The sequence below is a fragment of the Micromys minutus genome (assembly GCF_963924665.1).
Source record: "Micromys minutus genome assembly, chromosome: 14".
Lineage (NCBI taxonomy): Eukaryota > Metazoa > Chordata > Mammalia > Rodentia > Muridae > Micromys > Micromys minutus.
The window spans coordinates 1,255,702-1,280,000 of NC_137983.1; the positions used below are offsets into that span (position 1 = coordinate 1,255,702).

Genomic DNA, 24,299 nt, shown 5'->3' on the forward strand with positions numbered 1-24,299 from the left:
GAACCACCATATCCCTGCCCATGTGAGTGCCACGCTGCGCTCTGCTGGTCCTGAGCCCTGATGGTGGCTTTAGCAGCCACCTGTAGTGGCTGGACACTCTCATCCTCCAAGAAGCTGTGTCCACTGGCAGCGTGTCCCCAGGCCCTGGCAATCACTCATCTGGATTCACTTCTGCACAGTGCCGCGGGCCCACATCCCACCCGATTCCGTTCCCGGCTTCTGTCTGGCACTTTAAGGTTTTGCCATGTTGGAGATCCGAGCCTCTTTTGCATTTTTATTTTAATATTTCCACTTAAAATATTTTATGTAGTAGACCAATCTGCCTACATTTGTGTTCAAGCACCAGGTGTGCACCTGTTGCCCAAGAGTGAGTGGGTGGTGCCAGGTCCCTGGGGACTGGAGTGACAGACAGCCGGGAGCTGTGATTGGTGCTGGGAGTTGAGCCCGGGGCCTCTGGAAGGCAGTCAGTGCTCTTTTCCTTTGATTGTTTTGTTGTTCTCTTGAGACTGGGTTTCTTTGTGTGGCCCTGGCTGTACTAGAACTCGCTCTGTAGATTCAGCTGGTCTCAAACTCAGAGATCCTCCTGCCTCTGCCTCCTAAAAGCTAGGTTTAGAGGTGTGCACCACCACTGCCACCGGCTACAGCCAGTGTTCTTAGCCACTGAGCCATCCTCCCATTTCTCAGAGCCTCACCCTTTTCCACAACCAATTACTATACCACTAAGGAAAGTATGTTTGGAGACAAACACCACTGAAGTGTAGAGAAGCTGGAGGTAGTGAGCACTGCCTCCCGTCAGTCCCCGGAGCACTCAGCCTGGGACGGAGCACCTTCCCACCCACTTGCATGCTGCAGGGGAAAACCTTGAGATTCTGGATACTTCTGTGGCTGAGGTGAAGCAGAGCAATTGCCCTGCCCAGAAGCCAGGCAAGGGCCAACACCATCCTAGAGCCATTGGCAGACCTCCATTTGAAGCTCCCACTGTCCCTGTGAGCCCTGCTGAGACCACAATTGACTCAGCCTCTGAATGGAGAAAGGAGTGAGGGAGAGAGAGAGAGAGACAGGAAAGACACAAACAGAGACACATAGAGGGGGGAAGAGAAAGAGGAGAGAGACAGACAGACAGAAACAGGTGGGAGGGAGAGGAGAAAGAGAGAGGGAAGGAGAGAGGAGAGACACACAGAGACAGAGAGACAGAGACTGACTCTCAGGAAGGTCTCAAGGAAGGATGAACAATGGACGAAGGCCATGTAAACAGAAAACGAGTATTAATGGTGGCAGTTGTGTGAGTGGAGAGGGCTTCAGGTGAGCTGCGTGACAGGAACTGCATCACGTAGGCAGGGACAGGCCTTGGGGTCTCCCGGCCTCCAACAGGGCAAAATGGAGGCAGCACAGCAGCTGGCCTATCACCCTTTTGATTCCCTAAGCATGGCCTGACCTCACCTCAGATGAAACCCCTGACCTGCACTCGCAGCCTCAGGTCTTTCTGGGTGATAAAAATCAGGACTGGCCGAAGGGAGTGGTTAGACTTTCAGGGGTTCCCACTTCCCTTTACCAAACTGTTTGACCTGAGGACCCTGCTGCTCATCCCCCAGCCCATCACTGGGGCTCTAAGCAGAGGCCAGAAGAAGCAAGGACCACTACAAACGGTTAGTCCTCCTGGGGACACAGCAAGAATGAGGGGGCTAGGGCATGGATCTTACTGGAAAGGGCAGGTTTTACCTTCAAAAATGTCCATTATGACCCAGTGCAGACGCACTCAAACCCCCCTGATTCTTCTGAAGGGACTTTGGACGCCATGGAGGACAACAGGTGAGGAGAGCAAATGAGCAAAAGCCAAATCAACAAAAAGCAGGAGGGACCTTAGGGGACCTTGCATGGCTCCGCTGCAGTTTTTTTCCACCAGGAGGCGCAGTCAACCTAAAAAACTAAATCCTGTCTCCAGAATTCTAAAGCAATCTAAAACCTGGAAGAAAGCCCTATGATCCCCAGTTTCCCTATCTATAACGTGGGGAGGTCTCAGGAACAACCTTTCTGGGGGAGGTCTGTGAGCAGAAGTCAGGAAAACACGTCAGCATCCAGCACACGGATAAGTACGGCAGGACTGTCGGGCTGAGCCCATAGGGTTTGAGGAGCAGCAGAGGCCCAGGTGTTTGAGGGGAGAGCATGGAGGTGGAAATGCCCTTCAGGTGCTCGAAGGCCAGCAAGCCAGCACTTCCTGGAGGAAGGGGATTCAAGGACTGGAAAGAGATGAGTTCAACAAGGCCATGCAAACGGATTGGAGGTGTGGGGGAGACGTGTTCTCCCAGGACACCCAGGAGGCTAGTATCAGACGGCCTGTAGCAGCCCAGGCCAGCAGCAGGTGCCAAGGCCTGCCAGTGACATTCCTCAGTGCTGGGCGCCAGGCAGCCGCTCCTGCCGGATGAAATGTAAGCTGGGCCCTGGCTGCGTGAGCCGTGTGTTTTTCCAACAGCTTCTTCAGCCACAGCCTGACCACAACCTAGATTCCGTAGGGCTAGCCGCTTCGTGTTTGTGTTCAGCCTGGCCAGACAGTAGCGGGGCCAGGCTGGGGGCCTCCCAGAAGGTCTGGCTGTCCAGTCTGAGGCATGCTCTCCTCTACCAGGAAGGCCTGGTTATAGCTACTCAGCTGTTACTTCTTTTTCTTTATTGTTTTTGTTTTGAACAGTGTCTCTCTATGTGGCTCTGGCTGGCCTAGGGAGGACGGAGAATCCTCGTCTTTCTGTCTCCACCTCTGGGAAGATCGGCACCAACATGCCAGACTTAGCTTTCAAACCTTAGAGTCGGCTTGGGACGGGGCGGTGGCCACTGCTTGTACAGTCCGAGGCTGCGTGTGACTGGCCCACCCGCTCCTGCCATCCCAGCCTCTGTCTTGTCTCCCCATCTGTGAATTAGAGATGCCATTAAAACACAGGCACACACCTTTGATCCTACACGGCTGAAGCAGGGGCTCCAGGGCAGCCTGAGTCACATAGCAAATCCTGCCCCTGTAGACATCAAGCAGGCTCTAGCCCAACCGAACCCAGTGGAGTGCCAGCTTGAACCCTAAGGTCGCTTCCATGACCCCTGCAGTGTCTGCTGAGCAGGGCTTTGCCTCATACACCGCACTTAAAACCCCAAGGGACAAGGTCACAGATAGGTGCTCACCCATCCCCCTCCTGAAACCTTACAAACAAAAGGAAAAGTAATTTCAAGACTTTCAGTCTTCTGGGTCTGGTTTTGGAAAACTCCTATTCATCCTTGAAAATCCATATTCCCGTGCCTGATAGATGGCTCAGCAGTTAGAGCACTGGCTGCTCTTCCCAAGGTCCTGAGTTCAAATCCCAGCAACCACATGGTGGCTCACAACCATGTGTAATGGGATCTGATGTGTGTGTCTGAGACAGCGGCAGTGTACTCATATACATAAAATAAGTCTTTTTAAAAAATTCCGGTGCTGGAGAGATGGCTCAGTAGTTTAGAGCACTGACTGCTCTTCCAGAGGTCCTGAGTTCAATTCCCAGCAACCACATGGTGGCTCACAACCATCTGTAATGGGATCTGATGCCCTCTTCTGGTGTATTTGAAGATAGCTAGAGTGCACTAAATAAATAATGTTAAAAAAAAAAAATTCCCTGTCTTCCCAGACCCTGGCCCTCTTGCTAACCTAGCCCTGGCTCCTACAAGGAGCAGTTTTTGTGTCTGTTTTGCGTTGACTTTCTGAGGTTTTGACTTGAGGTTCCTGGGGGACATTGCTCTTACCTAAGCATAGCTCTGCATGTAGCTCTTTGCTGTAGGGTGTGCCTGTGTGTGTTGGAGTTCTACACAGAATCCTCACAAGACCATGGGTTAGCCTGTAGACTCCATGAAGCAAACTGGGATAGCCTGGCCCTCAGTGTGTATGTTGAGGAGGTCATGTCTCCAGAAACCCTCAGGCAGGAAGAGGGCGTGGGAGCTATGGCCTTACCTCTGCCTGGCTGGTCATCAGCCCAGCTCAGCCATGCTCCAGCACCGTCTGGGGCCAGACAGCCTTTGAGGACATAGCTGAGGTTTGGCGGTGCTGCCTGCTCCGGGGCTGAGTCAGCATAGGGAGGGATTCAGGCCTCTACTGCAAAAGCAGTTGGGATCTTGGCAGCCAGGGATTCCCCTAGCCCACTCCTCCCTTGGGCTTCGAGAGGGTAGGATGTGCCCAGAGCACCCAGCCATGAACAGCTGGACTCTGTAGGACATACTTGAGGCAAGCCATCTACTATCCTCAGCTAAGTTGACTATGGGGCACAGGTGGGTGTGGTATGGCCCCATGGCATGGGGCTCCCTGCTGGGGTGTCTATTTCCTCATGAGCTAGAGGTTACAGTGCCCTGCCTAAAGCATTTGCAGGTGTCCTGGGATGATAAACACTGGTTCAAAGACCAGAAGGTGCTGGGTGGTGAAGGAGAGATCTCTAAGTGGACGAGACAGAGATACGGAGTGGCCAGGAAAGCCTGACCTCGGCTGGGACAGGCAGGCAGGTTGGCTATGACTTACCCCTGGCGCTATGGCCTGGGTGAGGCTATGTCTGTCTTCCAGTATCTTCCTCCAACAGCTGGGAGTCCCCTCTCCCCATGCTGGTCTCCTCCCTATCACCTGCCAATGCCCCCATCTGCAACCTTGGCCTGATCTCTGTTCCCACCCCAGTGATGTCTCTGCATCCTCTGCTCACTGAAGCGAGTGCCTGCCAGGCCAGCTCCAGCCCTTGGGGTCTGAGCCTGGGACAGACCCACCTCTGAGGCTGATGAGAGAGACAGACCGTGGGGGAAGTGGTGGGTGGCCACGCCAGGTCCACGAGACTCCTACAGAAGAGCCAGATATGTTCTGCCAGGACTGAGCTTTGAGGGAGAGGGAGTGCTGGGCTATGTGAGGAGAACAGACCCCAGTGCCACCAGAGGAGCATGTCCTAAAGGCTGGATAGAGCTCTTTGGGGTCATGGGGCGGTAGGGGCAGGGAGGGCCTTGTCCTAAGAAACTGTGTGACCCAGGCTGGGCCAACAAGACTGCCTGAGGGCCTGAGTGTGATCCCTGAACCCACATGAAGGAGGAAAAAGAAGTGACTACACACTCACGTCCTCAGGTAAGGGCCATAAATGTGCTCACACACAGATGCCCAAAACGAGAGAAACTGGCCTCTAGATGTTTCTCCATCTAGAGACGGCTTGCTTGCCCCTCCAGAGTTTGCACATGTTGGCCCAGCTGCCTGCCTTGCCTTTCCTACCGGACCTCAAGGCCAACCATCTTCCAGACAGTCCTAGCAGGGAGCGGTGGCTCACACCTGCCATCAGCTCTCAGGAGGCGGAGCAAGAAGATCAGAAGTTCAGGCTATCCTTGGCTGCATAGTGAATTTGAGGGCAGCCTGATCTACATGAGGTTCCATCTCTAAGGAAACAACCAAACCAAAATCAGAATTAGCCAGCTACTTTATCCCCAGGTCACAGTATCCATGATAGCTGTATGACCCAGTCATTCTCCCTACAAACAAGTCTTGGGACCCTAACACAGCACATATACATTAAGCACCCTTAAAGCAAGTGTGATCTCATCCCACGTCCCAGCAGCCTGTCCTGCGTGTCGCCCTTGCAGTCCTTCCTCTTGGATTCTATTTTCAGACTTGTTTTAAGCATTTTACTGGTCCAAGATTTTTCTCTGTGCTGTGGTGTGAGGAATCTTAAGAACCCCTGGTTCTAAAATTATAAAATCTAAAGCGGTGGGGGCAGGACATTGGGCCTCCGGTGCCCCGAGCTGACCTCAGGGAGGCAGGAGCTGGGTCTCTGGGGGATCTTGGCCCTGATTCCCTGGCCAAGGGGTGTGTCCTGGCAGCCCTGCTGGGGGTGGAGGGAGGTGATGGATTTTCCAGAAACTATGACTGAGGTTCCAAGAGGGAGGGCCGGGACAGCACCAGGACAGCATGAAGGCAGAGCAGCTGCCAGCACAGGGAAGCTCTTCCTTCTCCGGAGTCTTAATTTCCTCATGTAAAATCGGGGGTGAATTCTGTCCTGTCACTGAATAGACAGAGAAAGAGGGCCGCAGCCCTCGGGGCCTAGCTAGAGAAGGGCTCCCACAAACCCCACTCCACACTAACAAAGACACCAGGACCAGGCCAGCCATCCCCCCTAAAGCCCAGCTGGCTGGCCCAGCTGGCAGCTAGAGAAGCCCCAACACTTTCTCAATGAAAGGTATTTGGCAAGAAGGCTGGACACCTCATCAGGGGCCTGGCCTTTACAGCAGGCTCCCCGTCCCTCTGTGTGAGCCGCAGCACTGAATGACCCCTGGCCTCCCCCAGGCAGCTAGTGTCACCTATAGCTACAGCAGAGCCCTGGGGTCATCTCAGAAGCCAGGGGCTGGACCCTTAGAACCCTCATCCCTCAGGTATAGGAAGGTGTTCCTGCTGTGGTACAAATGGCCCCTACCTACCGGGAAGCGCTTGCCACACGGGAGCTTGTGAGTGGCCAGGCCTAAACAGAGTCTAGAAGCAAGTCAAACTGAGACACCTGGGGACTAACTGGGGTGCAGGAGCTGACCCCTACGGGAATCCTGTGCGCATGGCTGTTCATGCACTCGTGCAGCTAATCATCTGCTGCCAAACTTGCAAGGTGGGTGATGAAGAAGGGGTGTGTAGGCCCCAAGTGAAGAGGACAGTGCTTCAGGGAAGTCGGACTCAGGCTCTTCTTTTCTTGGAGTTAGGATGAGGCTCTGTGGGCAGAGCATTTGCCCAGTACACAAAGCCCTGGGTTCTATCATAAACTGAGCATGTCTGCCATCCTCGTACTGGGCAATGGAGGCAGGAGGATGAGGAATTCAAGGTCACCGTCAGAGTCAGAAGTCTCAAACCAAAAAGGCCCTTCTCCCAGGGACCCACCAATGTCTCTGGTTCAGCTGTTGCAGGGGCATGAGAGGCCCCAGTCCTGCAGGGACTCTGGAGAAAAGGTGTGACCAGAAGTAGAGCGCCCACCTGCCTGACCACCTGCATGAGTAGGTCTGCCAGGTCCTGATTTTCCACCATTCTGAGGCCACTAAGTCCCCAGTGGTGCCTGTACCCCTGTGGTTGGCTAAGGAATGGCTGGGCCTCAGCATGGAGGTGCTCAGGACAGCAGGAAATCCAAGGCAGCAGTGGTGGAATAGCTACACCTGTCCCCCGGAACTTCCCCTCAGGGCCCCTCCTTGTCCCATAATTCTGAGCCACAGACAAGTCCAGCAGCCCTGAGGCCCCAGCAGCTGTGGAGCTACTATGCTCTCTTACACACACACACACACCACACACACACACTATATACACACAAAGTCAGTCACATTCTTCGAAGCCAGGCTCCTGAGAGAGGCGCGCTGTCACAGAAATCCCTTAGCTGCTGACACACAGGACACTGTGTGTCTCCAAGCCTCTCTCCTTGTCTGGTGGGTGTTGGTTTTCAGAAACAACTGGCTTTGTAGTCCAGGCTGGCATGGATGTTTGCACGCTCCTGTCTTAGGATCTGGGATCACACCCTGGCTCAGTCCCACCTGCTTTCATCCATTCAATCGACACAAAGAGTTGGGAATTATAGCATTTTTAATTAGGCCGATAGCACCGGCCCTCCAAGTCCAGAGGGCATTCCCAAGCACCATGGAACCACCCCCTGTAGCCCTAGGCTGCCCCAGCATAGCAACCCCAAAGCACCCTTTCCCCATTCCCTGGGGCCAACCTGTATCTCCACTCACACCCACTCACTGGGACTTTATCTCAATAAATAAGACCTCAGAACCAAAGCTGGGACAGGGGATCCCACAAAGGCTGCGACCCAGGGCATTCAAGTCATTCAGAACCTGCCTTGGCTGAGGCCCAGGCCTTATAGGTGGACAGCCACATCCTGGGCCCTGGCCTCAACAACAGCTGGGCATTGTTTCTGGTCACAGAGCTACAGCTGCCTGCCAAAACATTTCCACCAGCAGCCTTAGTTTCATCATGACCAAATTCTTAGTGGACAAGGGGGAAGGGGACTCAAGGAGCCAAAGCGGGGAGGCTTTCCGAAGATACAGGAGTCCGAAACAGGGCAAAGAGTGAGGTCGTAAACCAGCTCACTGTCCAGGGCTGAAGGGGCCAGTATCCCCAGCCTGGGTTTGGGTAACCCGGGAATCGCGAGTGGCTTGGCCCATGTCCCTACGGATGTCACCAAGCGCCGATGCGGGGTTCTCCAGCAGCCGCTGGAAGAGGCTGGGTCTGGCGGGAGGCTCTCGGCACTGGAAGGTGACAGCCGTGCCCGCGTCAGCCTTCATCTCCCGGGAGAAGCCGTCGGAGGAGCCGTCGAAGCAGCGGCCGATGGCGATTTCCTTGGCCAGTCGTGGGCTCTGGTCGGTGACCGTGTAGACACCATAGTTGTGGCCCAGCGCGTCGAGAGGAGCGAGCAAAGCAAAGGCAGCGGGGTCGTCGGTGGGGGCGAGCGGCGGGTGCCGGGCCAGATAGTCCTGCAGGAGTGTATTGACAGCCACGCGGCGGCAACTGCCCTGCGGGGTCACAGTCACCAGCGTCCTGTCCACCTGGCGCTGGTCAAACAGCATGCCGCCACACTTGAACTCCACGCAGGCAGCCGAGGCGCCGGGGCGCTCAGGGTGGCGCACGCTGCGGGTGTCGCGCAGCCCATAGAGTTGGCCGCGCGTGTCTTCGTGGGTGCCGCCCGCGTTGTGCGAACGCACCATGTACTCCTGCGGGCCCTGCAGCCGCACCTTCAGGAAGCACGCTCGGAACTCCTGCGGGTTTGGCCACCAGGCCAGCAGGTCGCCGGTCCACGACGCGGGCGCTCCCTCGTGGAACGGCACCACGTCGTACTCGTACTTGTCCGCCTCCACGCGCGAGAATCGGAAGTGACTGTCGGAGACCGGCGCGTCCTCGCAGTCGCGTAGGCGGCGCCACGGATACACGGGCCCGTTCGCTTCGGACTCGCGGCCCGCGCGTGGCCGCGCAAGGTTCAAGCGGAAGCCCGTGCGCTTGAGCGCGGGGTCGTCGTGATCGGTGCGCTGGTAGCCGAGGCGCTCCAGGTAGGGCTGTGTCACGCCCACGATGGCCGCGGTCGCACGTGGCCTCGACGGTGCGGCCTCCAGCTCCTCGCCTCCCAGAGCCGCGGTCACAAAGGCCGTGTAGGCGTCGGGCCGCTCGGCGTCGCAGAAGGCCGGCACGCACGCGCCGTTGGGCCCAGTGACCGCGCTGTCGAAGCGGCCCCACGCGCGTGGGTTGGCCGTGAAGCCGGGCGCGGGCTCCAGGTTGAGCAGCGTCACCACCACGCCCTGCACCTGCTCGGCCGGAGCGAAGCGGTCGGTGCCGTAGGCGCGAACCTTCACGAAGCAGCGCCGCCGCTCGGGCACGTCTAGGTTGAACAGGCGGCGCTCGCGCACCGTGAGCGCGCCCACGAGGAACGCGCGCTCCTCCCTGCGCACGCGCGCCGCCGCCCTCTCACGCCGGAAGCCTCCTCCCTGCTCGGCCTCCTCCTCCTCCCACAGGCCGCTTTCTGGGTCCAGCGACCAGAGGGCCAGAGCCTCGGCGTGGCCGGGCATGCGCACGTGGTCGGCGTCCACGCGCACGACCGCGCGCGCCACGTGCAGCTGCTCCGGGGAGCCGGGTGCGCGCAGGTCCACGGCAAACATGCCGTAGGTGCGCAGGGGCGCCAGCTCACCCGCGCTGTCCAGGTAGCGCAGGTCGCTGGACGCTGCGGCCGCCGACGTCAGGTCACGAGGGTCCACGAAAGTGACACGCGCCTCCACGGGCCCCGCGTAGGGACGGCCGTCGGGGTGGTGGAAGGTCCGGGGCGGCAAGACCAGCTCGCCTAGCGCTGGCGCCTCCTCCGTGCCGCCCAGCGGGATTTCACCTCCCCGCTCCGCGTCCAGCAGCACTGCGGCCACCTTGCGCAGCACGCGGATCTCGTGGTACACACCAGCGCCGCGAGGGTCGAAGGGCAGTACGCGGACGCTGTCCACGAACTCGCCACTCGAGTCCACGAAGGTCACCACGAGGCGCTCGGTAGCCGGAGGCACCTCGATGATGAAGTCGCCCTGGTAGGAGGTGAAGCCGATGGGTTCGCGGCCCAGCAGGATCCTGGCGAAACGTAGGGGCTCCCCGGAGTCCGCAGCCACTACACGGCCCCGCACCAGTCCCCGACGGGGCAGGCACTTGCGACAGCCACACTCGGCCACCACCTTCACCGGGAGCACATAGCCAGAGCAGCGGATATCCCTGCTCTCCAGACGCAGCACGGAGCAGCAGCGGGAGCCCGCGTCCCCACAGCGCGGGCCGGAGCCCACCGGGCCGGGACAGCGCGTGTCTGCGCACAGACCCACGTCTAGGTACGCGGGGCCGCCGCCGGGCTGGCCGCAGTCGTCCGGAAGCTTGATCAGGTGTTCCTGAGGTCGGGGGTCGCAGGCCGGCTGGCCCGGAGCTGGGGATTCCACACAAGCAGGTCATGGGAGGGAAGCTGAGGTGGGGGGCTTGGGCTGGGCTCCGGTAGGGTGGGACTGGACCACACTCACCGAGCACCGTGAGGAAGGCGGCGCGGGATCGCACAGTGCCTGCCTCATTCCAGGCCTTGCAGTGGTACTCCCCTGCCTGCCCCTCTTGTAGCCCCTGGAGCTCTAGGTGTGGCCCAGACCCCTGCTGGCGTCGGTCCAGTAGGGTCCCGTTGTGGAACCTGAAGAAGGCAGTAAGTGCACAGCATCGTGGGGACCTTAAGAATGGTGGCATGTGTCTCTAGGAGGGAAGAACTGGAGAGGGGCTTCCTGAAGCTCAGCCTCATCCCAGAGCCTCTGCACTTTGAGGGAAGACAGAGGCCAGCATTCACTCCTAGGTTTTTGTTTTGTTGAGACAAGGTCCCCTGCATTTTAGGCCGTGTAACAAAGGGTGATTTCGAACTCCTGATCCTTCAGCCCCTACAGGCGTGCCCCACCAGGCCTGCTCTTCTTCTTTGGCAGAATGGTCACACACACACACACATACACACACTATGTAACCTATACCACTTGAAGCTCACGACAATCTTCCTGCCTCCGCTCCTGATCTCAGTGCTGGGGTCATGTGATCATCAACACACCTTAGGTTTAGGAGGCCTTGAAGTACCACGTCCTATTCAACCCAAAGCTGGCCTGGTTCCCTGAGGTTGTGGAGACACTCACCAGGAATATTTCTTGGGCACAGGCGTCCCAGAGGCCTTGCAGCAGAAGGTCACATTCTGACCTGCCACTCGAACTCGAGACTCAGGGTGCTTTACCAGGTACGGCTTCCCTGAGGGGGTCAGAGTTGGCCAAGCTCATGGCCTTGCTATACCCCAGGGACCCCTTTATCTTCGAATTCTGCCAGGGTCAGCCCACCTCATCCTGTGCAGCCAACAAGTGAGTCACAGCTTGTTTTCCCCTTGGCCTGGACCATCCCTCCTGTACCTCACTGTTCCTGGGGCAGGAGCACTCACCTAACTCTTCAAGGGTGATGGTGACCACGGCAGAGTTGGAGCCGTTGGCATGGGCCTGGGCTGTACCAGCAGAGAACCCATTCATCTGGGCACTGACATTGGCCTTGCTGCCAGCGCAGACTCCACGCACCCTGAAGGTTCCATGGGTGTCACTGGTGGCTATGGTGCCAGGTCGAGTTCGCAGGGAGACCCTGGCTCCTGACAGCGGTTGCCCAGAAGGGGTGACCACCGAGCCCAAGAGGGTGTGGTTGGGGCACCCGCAGGTGTCCGAGCTACACCCTGGGGGAACATGGAAGCGGTGAGGGTAAAGAGAACTCTTGGGGAGAGCTTTGCACGCAGTCTTTTGACACACATGTAACCCCGCCTCCCATGAATGCCCACAATCTTCAGTGTAGCTGGACTTAGGTGAATCTGGAGACGGGATAAGCGGGCAGAGCTGGAGCAGTTGGAGGAAGGTGAGTCCATAGATGCTGGGAAGAAGCTCCAAGAGGGGACCAAAAAGGATGGTTCTTAAAAGATGGTAGGGGCTCATCTGGCAGAAATACCTAGGTGGGGGCTGGGAGGGAGGGGCTGTCTTGGACAACATCTGTCTCACTTCCAGCGCTGCTGCTTCTCCACAAAGTGGAAAGTAGCAGTGGAAACTTAAGGGCAGAGGCACTGGGTGGGGTCCCCACCACTATAGGAGCGCCTGCTGCAGCTGTCTACAGACCATGTTTGTGGAGCCCAGGCCCGAGTGGAATTTCCAGTCCCCTCCTGGCTGGCCTGCTGTCTGGCACAGGGAGGGCCTGGCCATCATGTCTGCGTGGGTGAGCAGAACAGGCAGAGACTGACGGCTGCCTGCGTGCATCCAGAGTGTGTACACTAGAGGAAATAACCCTCAGGTCTTCCCATACCTCTGTATAGTCTCCTTCCCTCCTCCTCATGGCCTCCACTTCAACTGGTCCAGTCCTCTGGGCCCCTTCTTATGTGGGTCCCAACCCCGACCATCCCCTCCTCTGGCCCCGTCCCTCCTACCTGGGCAACGGGATCTCACACACTTCTGTGCCTCCTGGGGACTCCCGGGACACATGTCCCCAGATGAGCTTTGACAGCTGCGGCGGCGCAGGCGACGGCCTGGCCCGCAACTCTTGGAACAGAGGCCCCAGGCGCCCCAGGCGCCCCACGCCGCCTCTGCAGAGCAAGGAGGAAGATGAGGCGGATCTGCCCACCTTGGGCAGCGGGCTTTCTGGACTTTTTGAGTCCGGTTCCTCCAGCATACACCCTCCCTGACTGCAGAGGCAGACAACAGTTCTGCAGAGTTCACCCGGTGCGCTCCTAATTAGCCCTGATGTTCCCCATCGGATTTCAGTACAATACGATGAGGATGAGGCTCAGAGCATCCTGTAACACCGAGCTGTTCCGGGTGGGCCAAAGGGATCCTGGTATGTCAGTGCACTACTTACTACAATCTGGGCCCAGCTCCCTGCAGCATCACATTTTGGGTGCTGACGGGAGTGTCTCATCTAAGACAAGACCACAACTCTACACACCCACGCCCTGCCATCATTGGGCCTTGCTCCTCAGGGTCGCACTGTACCGGTCTACCCAAGCCTATGGGCCTCGCCCTTACCCAGTGGGCAGCGGAAGCGCACGTGGTAGTTGGAGCAGCGGCGGCCTCGTGGCTGCTCGCGATTAAGACACCAGAAGCCGCGCTCTGGGTTGGCGTGCACCCTCTCGCCCATTGCAGCCGGTAGCGCCCAGTCGGTGGTGCGCGCCTCCAGCGCCAGCGGCCTCGGGCACACGCGCGCGGGACCATAATAGAAGCGAATGGCAGCCAGGCTCTCGAAGTCGCCATCTCCTCCCGGGTGGTCCACGTTGAACCACGACGTCCACTCGCTGGCCTCTGCGGGCATCGTACGCTGAGCCCGGGTTTCACCTCCCGCTAGTCCCTCCAGCTTGGAGCCTTGAGGTCAGGGTCTCCAGGAGCTGTGATGTCCAAGGATTCCACTCTCCCTACCCTCCCCGCCAATCCCACCAAACCGCTATCACACAGGCGGGTTGCTGAGGTGACTCACCCTCCCAGTCCTCCAGGGCTGGCGAGGGCTGGCCAGGGTCTGGCGGCCGTCCCTGAAGACCCCTGACGGTGGTTGCTGTGTGCTCCTCGGTGGGGGTGGCGTCTGTGGGAGTTCGAGGAGGCACGAGATAGGGACTATTGAGACCTCCCTTTTGGTTCTACCACATTTTATGGGGTAGGGAACAGGGGATCTGAGAGGCCAGCTCTAGCCCTCAGGCAGCAGCAGCGTCCACTCCGGAAGCGTTCCCATTACTAGCAGCGGACCCTGAACACCTGTCCCCCTCCACAGATTAGGTGACTTAGTCCCACTCTGCCCCTCTAGGCTCAAATGTTCCTTCAAGCACGGTCTTTTCCTGGAAGTCCCTCCTGCCATCTATTCCCCCCGCCCCCGGATCTTTCTAGGTGGGAAGCAAGGTGCCAACAGATAAGTCCTTGGTTTCTCTGGCCTTTCAGCTTTCCAAGATGGACTAGGAAGGTAGACGGGTTCAGACCCCTTCTTCCTGGAGCCCCAGTCTTCTGAGAAATGGGACTCTCACCAGCCCCGTGGAGGGACAGCTACAACCCCTTGGCACAGATTTGGAAACCTGGAGATTTACGGTTCAGGTTCAAAGCCTTGGCCCAGTGGACCTTCCTAGAAGGACGGAAGAGGTCTCTTCCACCCGCTCTCTGGGACGCTCCTGAGGCGCTCTCGCCCCCGCCCGCCTTTCTGCGCGCACGGCTGTCGGCCTGCCGGCCTCCGGGCATCTCACCTCGCGCTCCTGCTAGGTGTGCGGCGGCGACGCAGAGATAGAGCAAGGACAGTGGTGACGCCATCGCCAGGTCCGAGCTGCTCTGCGAAGCTCTGGGATCGGACTGGGGCGGGCCTGGCGGCGGCACCGAACTTCAAGAGCAAGCCACGCCCCTGTGCACCACTCTGGGTCGCCTTTCTTTTATGCCTCCCGCAGTGCCTCCGCCCTGAGACCCGCCCGGTGCCTTGCGTTCCCCCTCCTTCTCCAGCTGGGTCCCGTGCGGTCTGCTGTGCTCCCTCTGTTCTTAAACTTGTAGTTGCTGGGCGCCCTATAAGATGCTGGATATTTTCTGTGTCGTTGAACTTTGGTCCTAAGTACTGCAGGCCAGCCCCCAACCCGCCCCCCCTCCCCCGCAACCTGGAAGTCCCACTTAGGGTCTGCTCTCCCTGCTAGAAAACTCCACGGTGCAGCTCCGGAGGGAAGTCCCCTCTCCACCTGCCCACCCCCTGGTCTGGTTCACAAAAGAGGCAGAAAGAGAGGTGGTGAAGATGTTTATTGGTGCGGGTCACAGTGAGGCCACGCAGTCGGTGCCAGTATATTTTGGCAGGTGCAGGCCAAACTTTCGGCGCACGTCGTCAGGCACGAACCTGCCGGCTACAAAGTGGTGACGTCCAGAGAAGTGACTGGCGCAGCTCTTGGGCGCTGCAAAGGACACCAGCACATCCGGCTGCACCGTGTCCCTCGCGTCGCCGCCAGCCTCTGCATCCCAGCCTGAGGGCAGAAGAGGGAGGAGAGCTGAGAGAGGACCTCAGGCCCCGGACCAAGTTTGCCCTGCCTCCCTCCACGCATGTTGGTAGCGGTCAGACCTGCTGACCGCAGAACCGCCTCCACCCTCCGACTATTCCATTTCCACCGCTAGACTGCCAAGACCCAGCCTCTGCCTTCTGAATCGCGTCTCCGAAGTGGTCAAGAGCCGCTTTGTTCAAACCAAACCTCTCTCACCCACCTCCGGTCTGACCTCAGCCTCCCTTCTCGGACTAAGTCCTCACCCTGTATTGTGACCCGAGACCCCCTCGTTAAGAACTGTGCCCCCACATCCCTACAGGATTTGACTTCTCCCTCCGACCTGAGAAGTCTTGGCTTTCTGACACACCCCGTATTACATTTGTCAGGACTCTAACCTCTCCCCCAAGCTACCAGGAGTTTGTTTCCACCCAGTCCACGAATCAGCAACCAGGACTTCTCTCCTGCCTCAGGCACTAACCAAAGCCGCGGGACCACCTACTGTCTTTCCCCTCGGACTAGATATGCCTCAGGCTTTGGTCTGGGGTGGTCCTGGAACCATCTAGCTGGGGACACCCCCACTCAGTCCCCACAGGAGGCTGAGCGCTGTTTGTCCCCAGCAGCTCTGGCCCGGCAGGTGTGGCTTCTGCCAAGTGAGCTCACGTCTGTCCAGCTTCTGGGCTGGCAGTGGGTGGTGCCCGTGGAACTGAGCACCCGGACCAAGGGGACACCGAGTCACTTGGGGCAGCCACTTGTATAGTTCCCTTCCTCAGGGCGGGTGAGAAACAGGCATAAAAACAGGTTGAAAGAGTTGGACGGGGAAAACCGAGGGTGGGGGAGGTGCAGAGGGGAAGAATTTGGAATGGATGGAAAAAAACAGGGTAGGGTAACCAGGCTGCCCTTGGGTGGCGTGCCTGAGGGAACGTCCAGGCTCACAAGCGGGATGGAGAGCCGCTTCAGCGTGGCCAGCGCGCGCGCGCAGGGCCCGCCTGCCTCCGCCAGCCGCACTCCCGGCCCAAGCACCGCGTCCACCACCAGCCCGTAGGCGTCATCGATGAGCCGCACCTGGGGAGAGGGGCAGGGTCAGGGGCTTCGCTCGGACGGGCGGGGCAGGGGCAGGGTGGGAGCATCTGACCTCGGCGGGCAGGAAGGACAGGAAAGGGATGTCCATCTTCTCACACTGAGTGGTCAGGTCTCGGTGCAGCGCGTCGGCTGAACGCTCAGGGCAGAAGATGCTGGGCTGGTATTCCTGGGGGCAACCCGGGTTCAGTGATGGAGGAGGGAGTCCTCAGCGGGACCCCAGCCCCAATTCTGTCCCCCTCATCACGGCCCTGTTACTTACGAACACCCGCAGGTGCCGGGCACACGCTAGCCCCACAGCGCCATTCTGCTCCGGGCCGCACACGACCAGCACGGTCCTCTGCTTCCGCGACAGCGAGGGCAAGGGGAATGCCTGAGACACAGCACAGCAGGGCGGCTCGATGGGGGCTGGGGGACTGGGGCAGAGGGACTTAGCAGAGAGGTGGTCTGCATGCGGTGCACAAAGGCGGACTTCATTCAGCCAGAGTGCGAACCCGAACCCGGACTCTGCGCCCAGTACCAGTTCGGTTTGTTTACTCCGTATGCACTTAGGACACATTCCTATTTCCCTCGCCCAGCCCCCTCAAAAAGGTGAAAAGTGGGGTGATTCCAGAGGTATGTCCACGATTCGGCAAGAGTGGCGCCGAGGCCATCTGTCTGTGCCCCACTCCTGCCTTTACCTTTCAGTATTTTCTATCTACTTTCTATTCCAAAGATCAATCTGCGCATAATTTTTGTTGTGTTAGAGGTCCTCACTCTGACTCAGGCTGGTCTTGAACTTGCAGCAATTCTTCTGCCTCAGGCCCCCAACTGTGGAGTTAGCAGCTGTGAGCCACCAAGCTCACAGCTGTGAGGGCAAGCTGGGCTACTGAAGAAAGCCAGCGAAGTGGCTCAGCTGATAAAGGAACTTGCCACTAAGCCTCTGGGGCACCATAGGCTGAAACCCACATGGTGAAAGAACACTAGATCACAAACTATCCCATCCACCCAACATGCTCACACTCACACCCGGGGTCGGGGTACAATAAATGAAATTTAAAAACATGAGAGGCAAGGCATATGCGGTGCTGGGAGGTGCTTGTAAGTCTTCCTTCGGCTTCTACTATGTGGAGGATCCCAAGACCGTGAAATGGGCCTCAGAGTAGGTGCCTCTGATGTCAGCACCCTCCTGTCATCTTGGGGACGAAGGTTTATCAGAGCCAGATACACACAGTTTTGCCCCATTCCCCCTCCCCCACTTCTGACCTTATTTGGCCCACTTTGGTCCCACATCTTAGGACCTCTTTTCTCATTAGGGCATTTCGGGGTGTGTATATGGGAGGGATAGTTGTCAGGTAGGTCACATTTCTGGGAGACCCAGGCCTGCACCTCTAAAGCTTCAGCCCTCCCTTGTAGGTACCTCCCAATACTTCTGCCTTGTTTGGGTTCACTGGTCTGGTCTGGCTGTGAGCTCCGTAAAAGCAAAGGGAGTTGGTTACCTTGGTCACAGCCACCGCACTGGCTTGCCCACATAGTTCCACCAGCTGCTGCCACCCGAAGCGGTACTCTTCCAGTAGCTCCCGCTCCAGGGCGGCCGCCTCCGAGGTGCTGCAGGCAGAGTTTGGGCATGGGCAGCGCTCAGAGGTGCAGACGGAACAGACTCGAGGATAAGCTGCCCAGACGGGGCTGAAGACCCTCGCCTGGTTGTTACCCACGAGGAGTTCCAGTGACCTTGAGCCCCGGGTCCACCATCTCTTGCCCATTTTTCCCCGATCCCACAAGCATGGTTTGAAATGGCAGCCTTAGCCCGTGGCGTGTGAGCCCTCTGGTGGTGAAGAGTCACTCAGTGGTGGTCTTCTTGCCAGAAAACAGCCTGAGCCCAGCGACTCAGAGATCAGAAGGATGTAAGACGGACTTCTGCATGCCACAAGGTCTTGCTGCATAGACTCCTTGTTCTCCTCTCAGATTTATAACTGGTGAGCCCGCTCACCCCAAACCTTACAAGAATTTGATTCTCACAAGGGACCAATGAAGAAGCTCCAGCATATTGGAGGGGACAGACTGACGTGACTTGTTAAAGTGCTGTTTGAAGTCTGCAGAGTTTAGCAGCTCATCCAGGATAATTGGAGGGGGGCTTCAACTGGACAATGAAATTAAGATATGTGAACTAGGCTTAGTAGCCTATTCTTTTAATCCCAGAACTTGGGAGGCAGAACAGTGAGCCAAAGGCACATCATAGTGAGACTTGTTTGGTTGGCTTTTGGGGTTTTGGTTTTTTGGGGGGGTTGTTTTTGTTTGGTTTGGTTTTTCATTTCTGTGTAGCCCTTACTGTTCTATCCTGGAACCTGATTTGCAGACAAAGCTGACTTTGGACTCACAGAGATCTACCTACATCTGCCTGACATGAGACCCTATCTTAAAGAAAATTAAGATATCTGAAACCAGAGAGGTGGGCTACTGGGCTATGTAGCTTTACTAGCGCTTGGCTGAGGACTGTCTCCAGCCTACCTCTAACAGAACTGAAGGCAAGAACAGATTACATAATTCATGAGTCTCTGCTCAAAAGTCATTAGCAATTTAATGTTGGATATGGCTTGGCAGAACACCTGCTAAGCATTAGTGAGGCCCCAGGTCCCACACACAGCATCAGGGAAGAAGAGAAGTTTTAGAAAGGGATAGAAAGTGCTGAGCACTTCCAAGCACAGGCAGGACAGAGGCTGGGAAGCCTCCGCTGACAGGGCAGGCAAACTGGCAAGACGGACGGACACTGCACTACAGAACCAGGGCCAGGAGTACGAGGACAGGGTCCACTGGACGCTAACAACCCTCTTTACTTCCTTTCCAGGTGTGGACTAGTGGTGTGGGGTGCATAATGCCCAGCAGGCACTGCCAAGACATGGACACCAGGCAGAGCATCCTGCAGGATGTGAGGGGCATGGAGGGAAGTCAAGGCAGGGAGAGCACCTGGAACAAATCTGGAATGATCTGGGGCAAAGTCGGCACGTATGGGGCACAGGGTAGGAAGGGTTCAACACCACAAAGGCATACTGTCAGAGTTGATCAGGGTACTGCATGACTTTCATTCCAGTGCTCAGGAGGAAGAGGCAGGCAGGTCTCTAAGTTTGAGGCCAGCCTGGTCTACAGAGAGTTCCAGGATAGCCAGGGCTACACAGAGAAACCCTGTCTTATGAGAAAAAGAAAAAAAAGCAAAGCTGTCAAGCTGCTCAGTCAGGAAGATGGGACCACAGGTGCAGGGCAGGAGATCTGGAAAGTGTGTGTGAGTGTGTGTGTGTGTGTGTGTGGTGGAGAAAGATGGAGAAGGTACGGAAGGTGTGTGTGTGTGTGTGTGTGTGTGTGTGGTGGAGAAAGATGGAGAAGGCACGGGGCCACCTGGCACAGCACACCCAGCTTGTGCTCAGTCCTTGACATAGGGCGCGTACTTGGATCCTAGCACTTGGGAGGGCAAGGCAGGACTCCCACTAGTCCTGCTGAGTCAATTCTATTTCAAAAACATGCCTGGGGGCTGAGAGATAGCTCAGTGGCTAAGAGCCAGAACTGCTCCTGCAAGGGACCCGAGTTCAGCTCCCAGCACCCACACTGGGGAGCTCCACCTTCAGGGGACCCAATACCTGTCTGCTGTACCTTCACAACAAATACACATTTGCCTTAAGAGTTCGAAAAGTGCTGGCTTTGCAATCAGTTTAATTTCTAGAACCTGGAGGGATAGGTGGAGGTGGATAAACAGCTAGGTTCACTGTCAAGGGACAAACAGAAGGAACGCAGACGTGCTGCCAGCCAGTCCAGACGAGCAGCACTGGGCTCAGTGAGACTAGAGGAAGGCAGACCTGAGGGACCTCTGGCCTCCACTCACAGGCAGCGCTGCGCTCACACAGCTATGGCTGCTGCCTCTCAGAGGTGGGGGTGCTGATCTCTTCCATCTTCACCTGAAACTGTGATAGTGGGGACAGTGAGCAGTCTTAGAGAACAACCCAACCAAGGGGTAGCACTGACCCTGGTGGACAGAGTGGATGAGAGCTGGGGGGAGCAGCAGGTCTTGGGGACTGGTATTCGGGAGTTCCCCCTCAAGTCCAGCTCCTAGAACCAGAGCAGCCAAGCCTAGACCTCTTTTCAGGCCCAGTGTTGAAGGGAACTGAGCCTGACAATCCCAAATTACAGAAAGGCAAGGAACCATTCAGCTAAGGCACCCTGGTACCCTCTCCATCACTGTTCACCTGGCATCATGCATAGTCTGTACCCCAAAATGTGCCAGGCAACGCATCATAATCCCCATCCTGAGCCTCCTGTGGCTCCCAGTGGCAGTTGATATTCAAAGCCTCTATGTGACTCCAAGCTCCTCACCAGATCTCAATTTCTGACAGTGAGAACCTGATGGGTAACTGTGAGGGCTGGCTTGCCTGGAATGTAGTTTCCCTGGCAACTCAGCTTTGGATGCACCAACAAGCTCCCAACAGACCCCAAGCCCTAGGGTCACCTGCCTCCAGCCTGCCACCCTGGCCACGACCCCGTCGCCTGCTGACCTGAGAAAGCGCCTTTCCTCCGGCAACTGGACAGGGCCCGTGCTGTTGTGCACACTGCTGCTCATGGTCGCACAGGGAAGCAGCTCCGCGCTGCCTTTTAAGCATGGCCCGGGGGCGGAGCCCTGTGACTAAGCGCCTGCTAATCAGGGGCCTCTGGGAGGTGCTGCATATAGCCATTGGCCAAAGCACTGTGGGTGACTTAACTCTGTGATAACTGGGCCGCAGGCAAGCTGTGTATAGGAATCCACAATAAAGTCACTAGAGTCGAAACAGAGTCAAGAGTTTGACTGTTCTTTATTATGTATGTTGGCTCAGGCCCTAAGTGTACCAGGTGAAGCCGTTGTTGGCGTTGTCAATCTCTTCCTTGGTGCGTAACCCATATATCTCGCCAATGAGCGGTGGTACCCATCTTGTGGTGTGGAACACAGATTCGCCCACCTTCCAGTTGGGCACATCCTTCATGATAATGGCTTCTTCCTCCAGGTTCTCCCGAAGAATCTGCAGGATCCTGTGGCCACAGAGCATGGCTGAGCTCAAGGCAACCTCTGTCCCTTCCCAGTCCCTGACAGTCCCACTGGACCTCCCACCCTACCCTACCTCCGGTCCTTCTCAGCCTGGAAGAGCGGCATGAGGGCGATCCTGGCCTCCAAGTCCTCGATCAGCAGGCGCCTGGAAAACCAATACCCATTGGGGGTCAGATGTGGCTACTGGGGGAGTGTGAGGCCAACACTAGCCATCTGAGTTGGGGACAAGACGGCAAGCTAGGGCACAGCTGGCACAGGCTACAGCAGCCACAAAACTGTTGGCTTCACACTTTCCTTTCAAATAAACATTTTTTTTAAATCCTAAAAATAGCCCTGCTTGATGCTCTGGATGGAGGAGGGAAACACTCATCACCAGGCTCTAGGCCTTACAAAACCAACTCCCTTTGTTCTCAGAATAGCAGGGTGCTGGGCCCGCAGCAGTCCTATTGTCCCCACAGGGAGTCGGAACCTCTCAACTTCAGGAGCTGAAGAAACAGAACCCAGTGACATGGCCCAGGAAGAGGATTCTTCCCAGTGACATTTTTCATCTATGACGCTCCTGGTCTTGGGCTCTCTTGTACCAAGGCCAAGCCCACCCTCTGCTGGTTACCACCCAGTGCCAGCTGTGACGCCCAAGTCCAACAGCTGAAAACCTGGTCCCAGCTCTTTGCTTCAGGACAGGATGTAGGGGCTGATACTTCCTCACCCTGGACGGCTAGCCAGCCAAGGACACTCATGCTCAAGGAACCCCTGATGGGGAGCAGGGCCTACCTGCGCTCCTGGTTCCACCTCATCATTCTCCAGTAGCCAAAGATCAAGGCCCCGATGCCCACAGCAAACATGCTGTATCCTGCAAGAGAAACAAGACCCTCTCAGCACGGTGCCCTAAGGCCCCACTCAGGAACACTGGGTGGAAGTACCTGCTGCCTCTGCCTTCTACACCCTTCACAGGTGGCCTGTCCTTTCTCAGCCACTTCCCCAGGACAGTCTGGGCTGCCACACCTTCTGGAAGGACACAGGAGAGCCTGTGGGTCCCATATCAGACATTTGAATTAAAACTAATATGAGCAGCAAATTTTCAGTTAAGAAGTATCAACGGAATAGTTTCAAGTTGGGGGGAGGGGTCACCACAACATGAGGAGCTGTATGAAAATGTTGCAGCATTAGGAAGGTTAAGAACCATTGCTCTATTAAAAGAGAGGCCTGGTCCCCACCAGATGCTGGAAGTGCCCTGGGGTGCCACGCAGTCTGCTCCTGACTCCAGGAATGGTGTAGACACTGCAGGTTCAGTGGGATAGACCACCTGCCATACACCCAGGGGAGACAGGGGCCATCATATATAATTACTGAAGACCAGCAGGGGCAATGCCAATCCTGACTGGCAGGACAAGCCCCAGGGGTCACCTACAGACTACAGATAGCATGGAGGCTGGGCCACAGGGGATAGGACAGGCTGTGGAGTGCAACCTGACTGGCCCTGGATCTCAGGCTAGGCTAGGAGCTACACATTTCTCCCCAAGCCAGTTAAGAACCTAAGGCTTATGTAAGAGGCTAGGTCCTCCAGCCGTAGACATGAGAGTGGCTGGGTCCCAGGCTGAGGTACAAGCTCTCAGGGGAAGCCCCAGGTGTTCATGGCCATCTCTGGCCAGCTGACTGTAGTGCAGAGGCAGCGCTGTACCCTCATTTTCAACAGCAAGGGAATCCTAAGGGCCTCAGCTTGAGACTCGGCCCTAGAATATGGCCCTAACAGATTTCTGACCTGCAATTTCTCAGAACAAGGGAGCTGTGGTCCTTACATGTGGGAACCAAGTGTGCCCTGGCTGCATCTAGACTGAGAAGGCTGGGATGAGGGAGTCGCATGCTAATGCCCAACATTTTCCTGCACCTGGGTGGCTACAGCGATCACTGGGGTGGACTGTATTTCAAGAGGTGCCATGGAGGTTGGGGGGCTGGAGGTTCAGGCACAGAAGTCACATCCTACACTTCAGCCCTCCAAGTAGCTGAAGTTGTAGGAGGTACTGTCACCCTGTCATTTTTTGCTGAATCAATACGCTTGTGAGCAGTGTTCCCCTACACGGTGTGCAGCTCCAACACAATCACCATCAGAACCACGACCTTTTCCCCTGCAGAAACCCACAGGCAGGTCATGAAATTCATGTGAAGAGACAGGGGAGGTGTTGAATGCTTTCAGGAGCAAAACTGCAGAATTCAAATGTGATAACTCAAATGGCTGTGTGCGCAGAAACATCCTGGCACAGAGACAGTCATGTTTGCTAGTAGGACAGAACCAGGAAGGAGTTCATGAGCCACAAATAAACCCTCACATTTTATGGCCAATTGGCTTTGTATAAAGAGTCTCAATAATTTAATGGGGGACAGAAGTGTTCTCAGCCCAGGACCACTGGCAGCGTGAGCTACAGTGCCCTGCTCTCCTGGGGCGGGCTCAGCTGACAGAGTGCTTGCCTGCTAAACTCGCTAACCTCCTTGGTTCCATCCCTAACAGCACACACCAGGAGTGGTAGTGCATGCTGTGATCCCACCACTTGGGAAGTGGAAGCAGGAGAAGAAATAGTTCAAGGTCATCCTTGGCTACATGAGGAGTTTGGGGCCATCCTAGGCTATAGGAGATGCTGTTTCAAAAACAAAACAAACAACAACAACAAAAAAACCAAAAGAAGTAGGCTGGAGTAATATAGAAAGACTGAGAGGCAGAGGCAGGTGAACCACGTGAGTTCTATCTACAGAGGTTGGGACCAGCCTTTCCATAATTCCAGAGCTCAGGAGGTGAGGCAGGAGAGCCAATGTCCGATGCTTCCCACGTTCCAGCCCAGCAGGGATGCACGGAGAGAACCTGGTTCAAACAGAGGAGATGTACACAGCACAGTACAGCCCTGACCAACGCACACATAGATACATAAATATATGTATAAGAAAACACAAATTCTATAAGAGCCAGTTCTGTTGTAAATGACACATTAGCTCAACAGGCCACAGGGAAAGACAATGCAGAGATGACACAGGACCCAAGATACAGATGTCACCAATAATGAAAATCACATAAACTGCCTGGTGCAGTGGCTCAATACCTTTAGTGCCAGCACTCAGGAGGCAGACGCAGGGGAATCACTGAGTTTAGGGCCAACCTGGGCTACAAGGCAAGTTCCTGC

General features: G+C 56.6%; 3 protein-coding genes across 3 annotated transcripts in view; all 3 read right to left on the reverse strand.

Annotated features, from left to right (window-relative positions):
- Nucleotides 1-8,076: 8,076 nt before the first annotated feature.
- Nucleotides 8,077-14,313, reverse strand: CILP2 (cartilage intermediate layer protein 2; the record flags this gene model as incomplete). Its single annotated transcript, XM_080928369.1, has 8 exons — nucleotides 8,077-10,424; nucleotides 10,516-10,673; nucleotides 11,155-11,263; nucleotides 11,448-11,726; nucleotides 12,462-12,617; nucleotides 13,057-13,329; nucleotides 13,502-13,603; nucleotides 14,250-14,313. The coding sequence occupies 8 exons, from the start codon at nucleotides 14,311-14,313 to the stop codon at nucleotides 8,077-8,079; spliced, it is 3,489 nt and encodes a 1,162-aa protein (XP_080784495.1).
- A 480-nt stretch (nucleotides 14,314-14,793) lies between these two features.
- On the reverse strand, nucleotides 14,794-20,673 carry YJEFN3 (YjeF N-terminal domain containing 3; the record flags this gene model as incomplete). The annotated part of the gene is made up of 6 exons (XM_080928388.1): nucleotides 14,794-14,999; nucleotides 15,926-16,076; nucleotides 16,147-16,260; nucleotides 16,354-16,464; nucleotides 17,570-17,678; nucleotides 20,609-20,673. The coding sequence occupies 6 exons, from the start codon at nucleotides 20,671-20,673 to the stop codon at nucleotides 14,794-14,796; spliced, it is 756 nt and encodes a 251-aa protein (XP_080784514.1).
- A 210-nt stretch (nucleotides 20,674-20,883) lies between these two features.
- Nucleotides 20,884-24,299, reverse strand: part of NDUFA13 (NADH:ubiquinone oxidoreductase subunit A13) — an 8,348-nt gene continuing 4,932 nt past the window's right edge. Inside the window, exons 2-4 of the mRNA XM_080929058.1 lie at nucleotides 21,904-21,982; nucleotides 21,206-21,277; nucleotides 20,884-21,116 (exon numbers count right to left, since the gene is read on the reverse strand). Coding sequence (XP_080785184.1) covers nucleotides 20,927-21,116; nucleotides 21,206-21,277; nucleotides 21,904-21,982 — 341 coding nt within the window. The 3' untranslated portion in view covers nucleotides 20,884-20,926. The remainder of the gene's footprint in view (nucleotides 21,117-21,205; nucleotides 21,278-21,903; nucleotides 21,983-24,299) is intronic.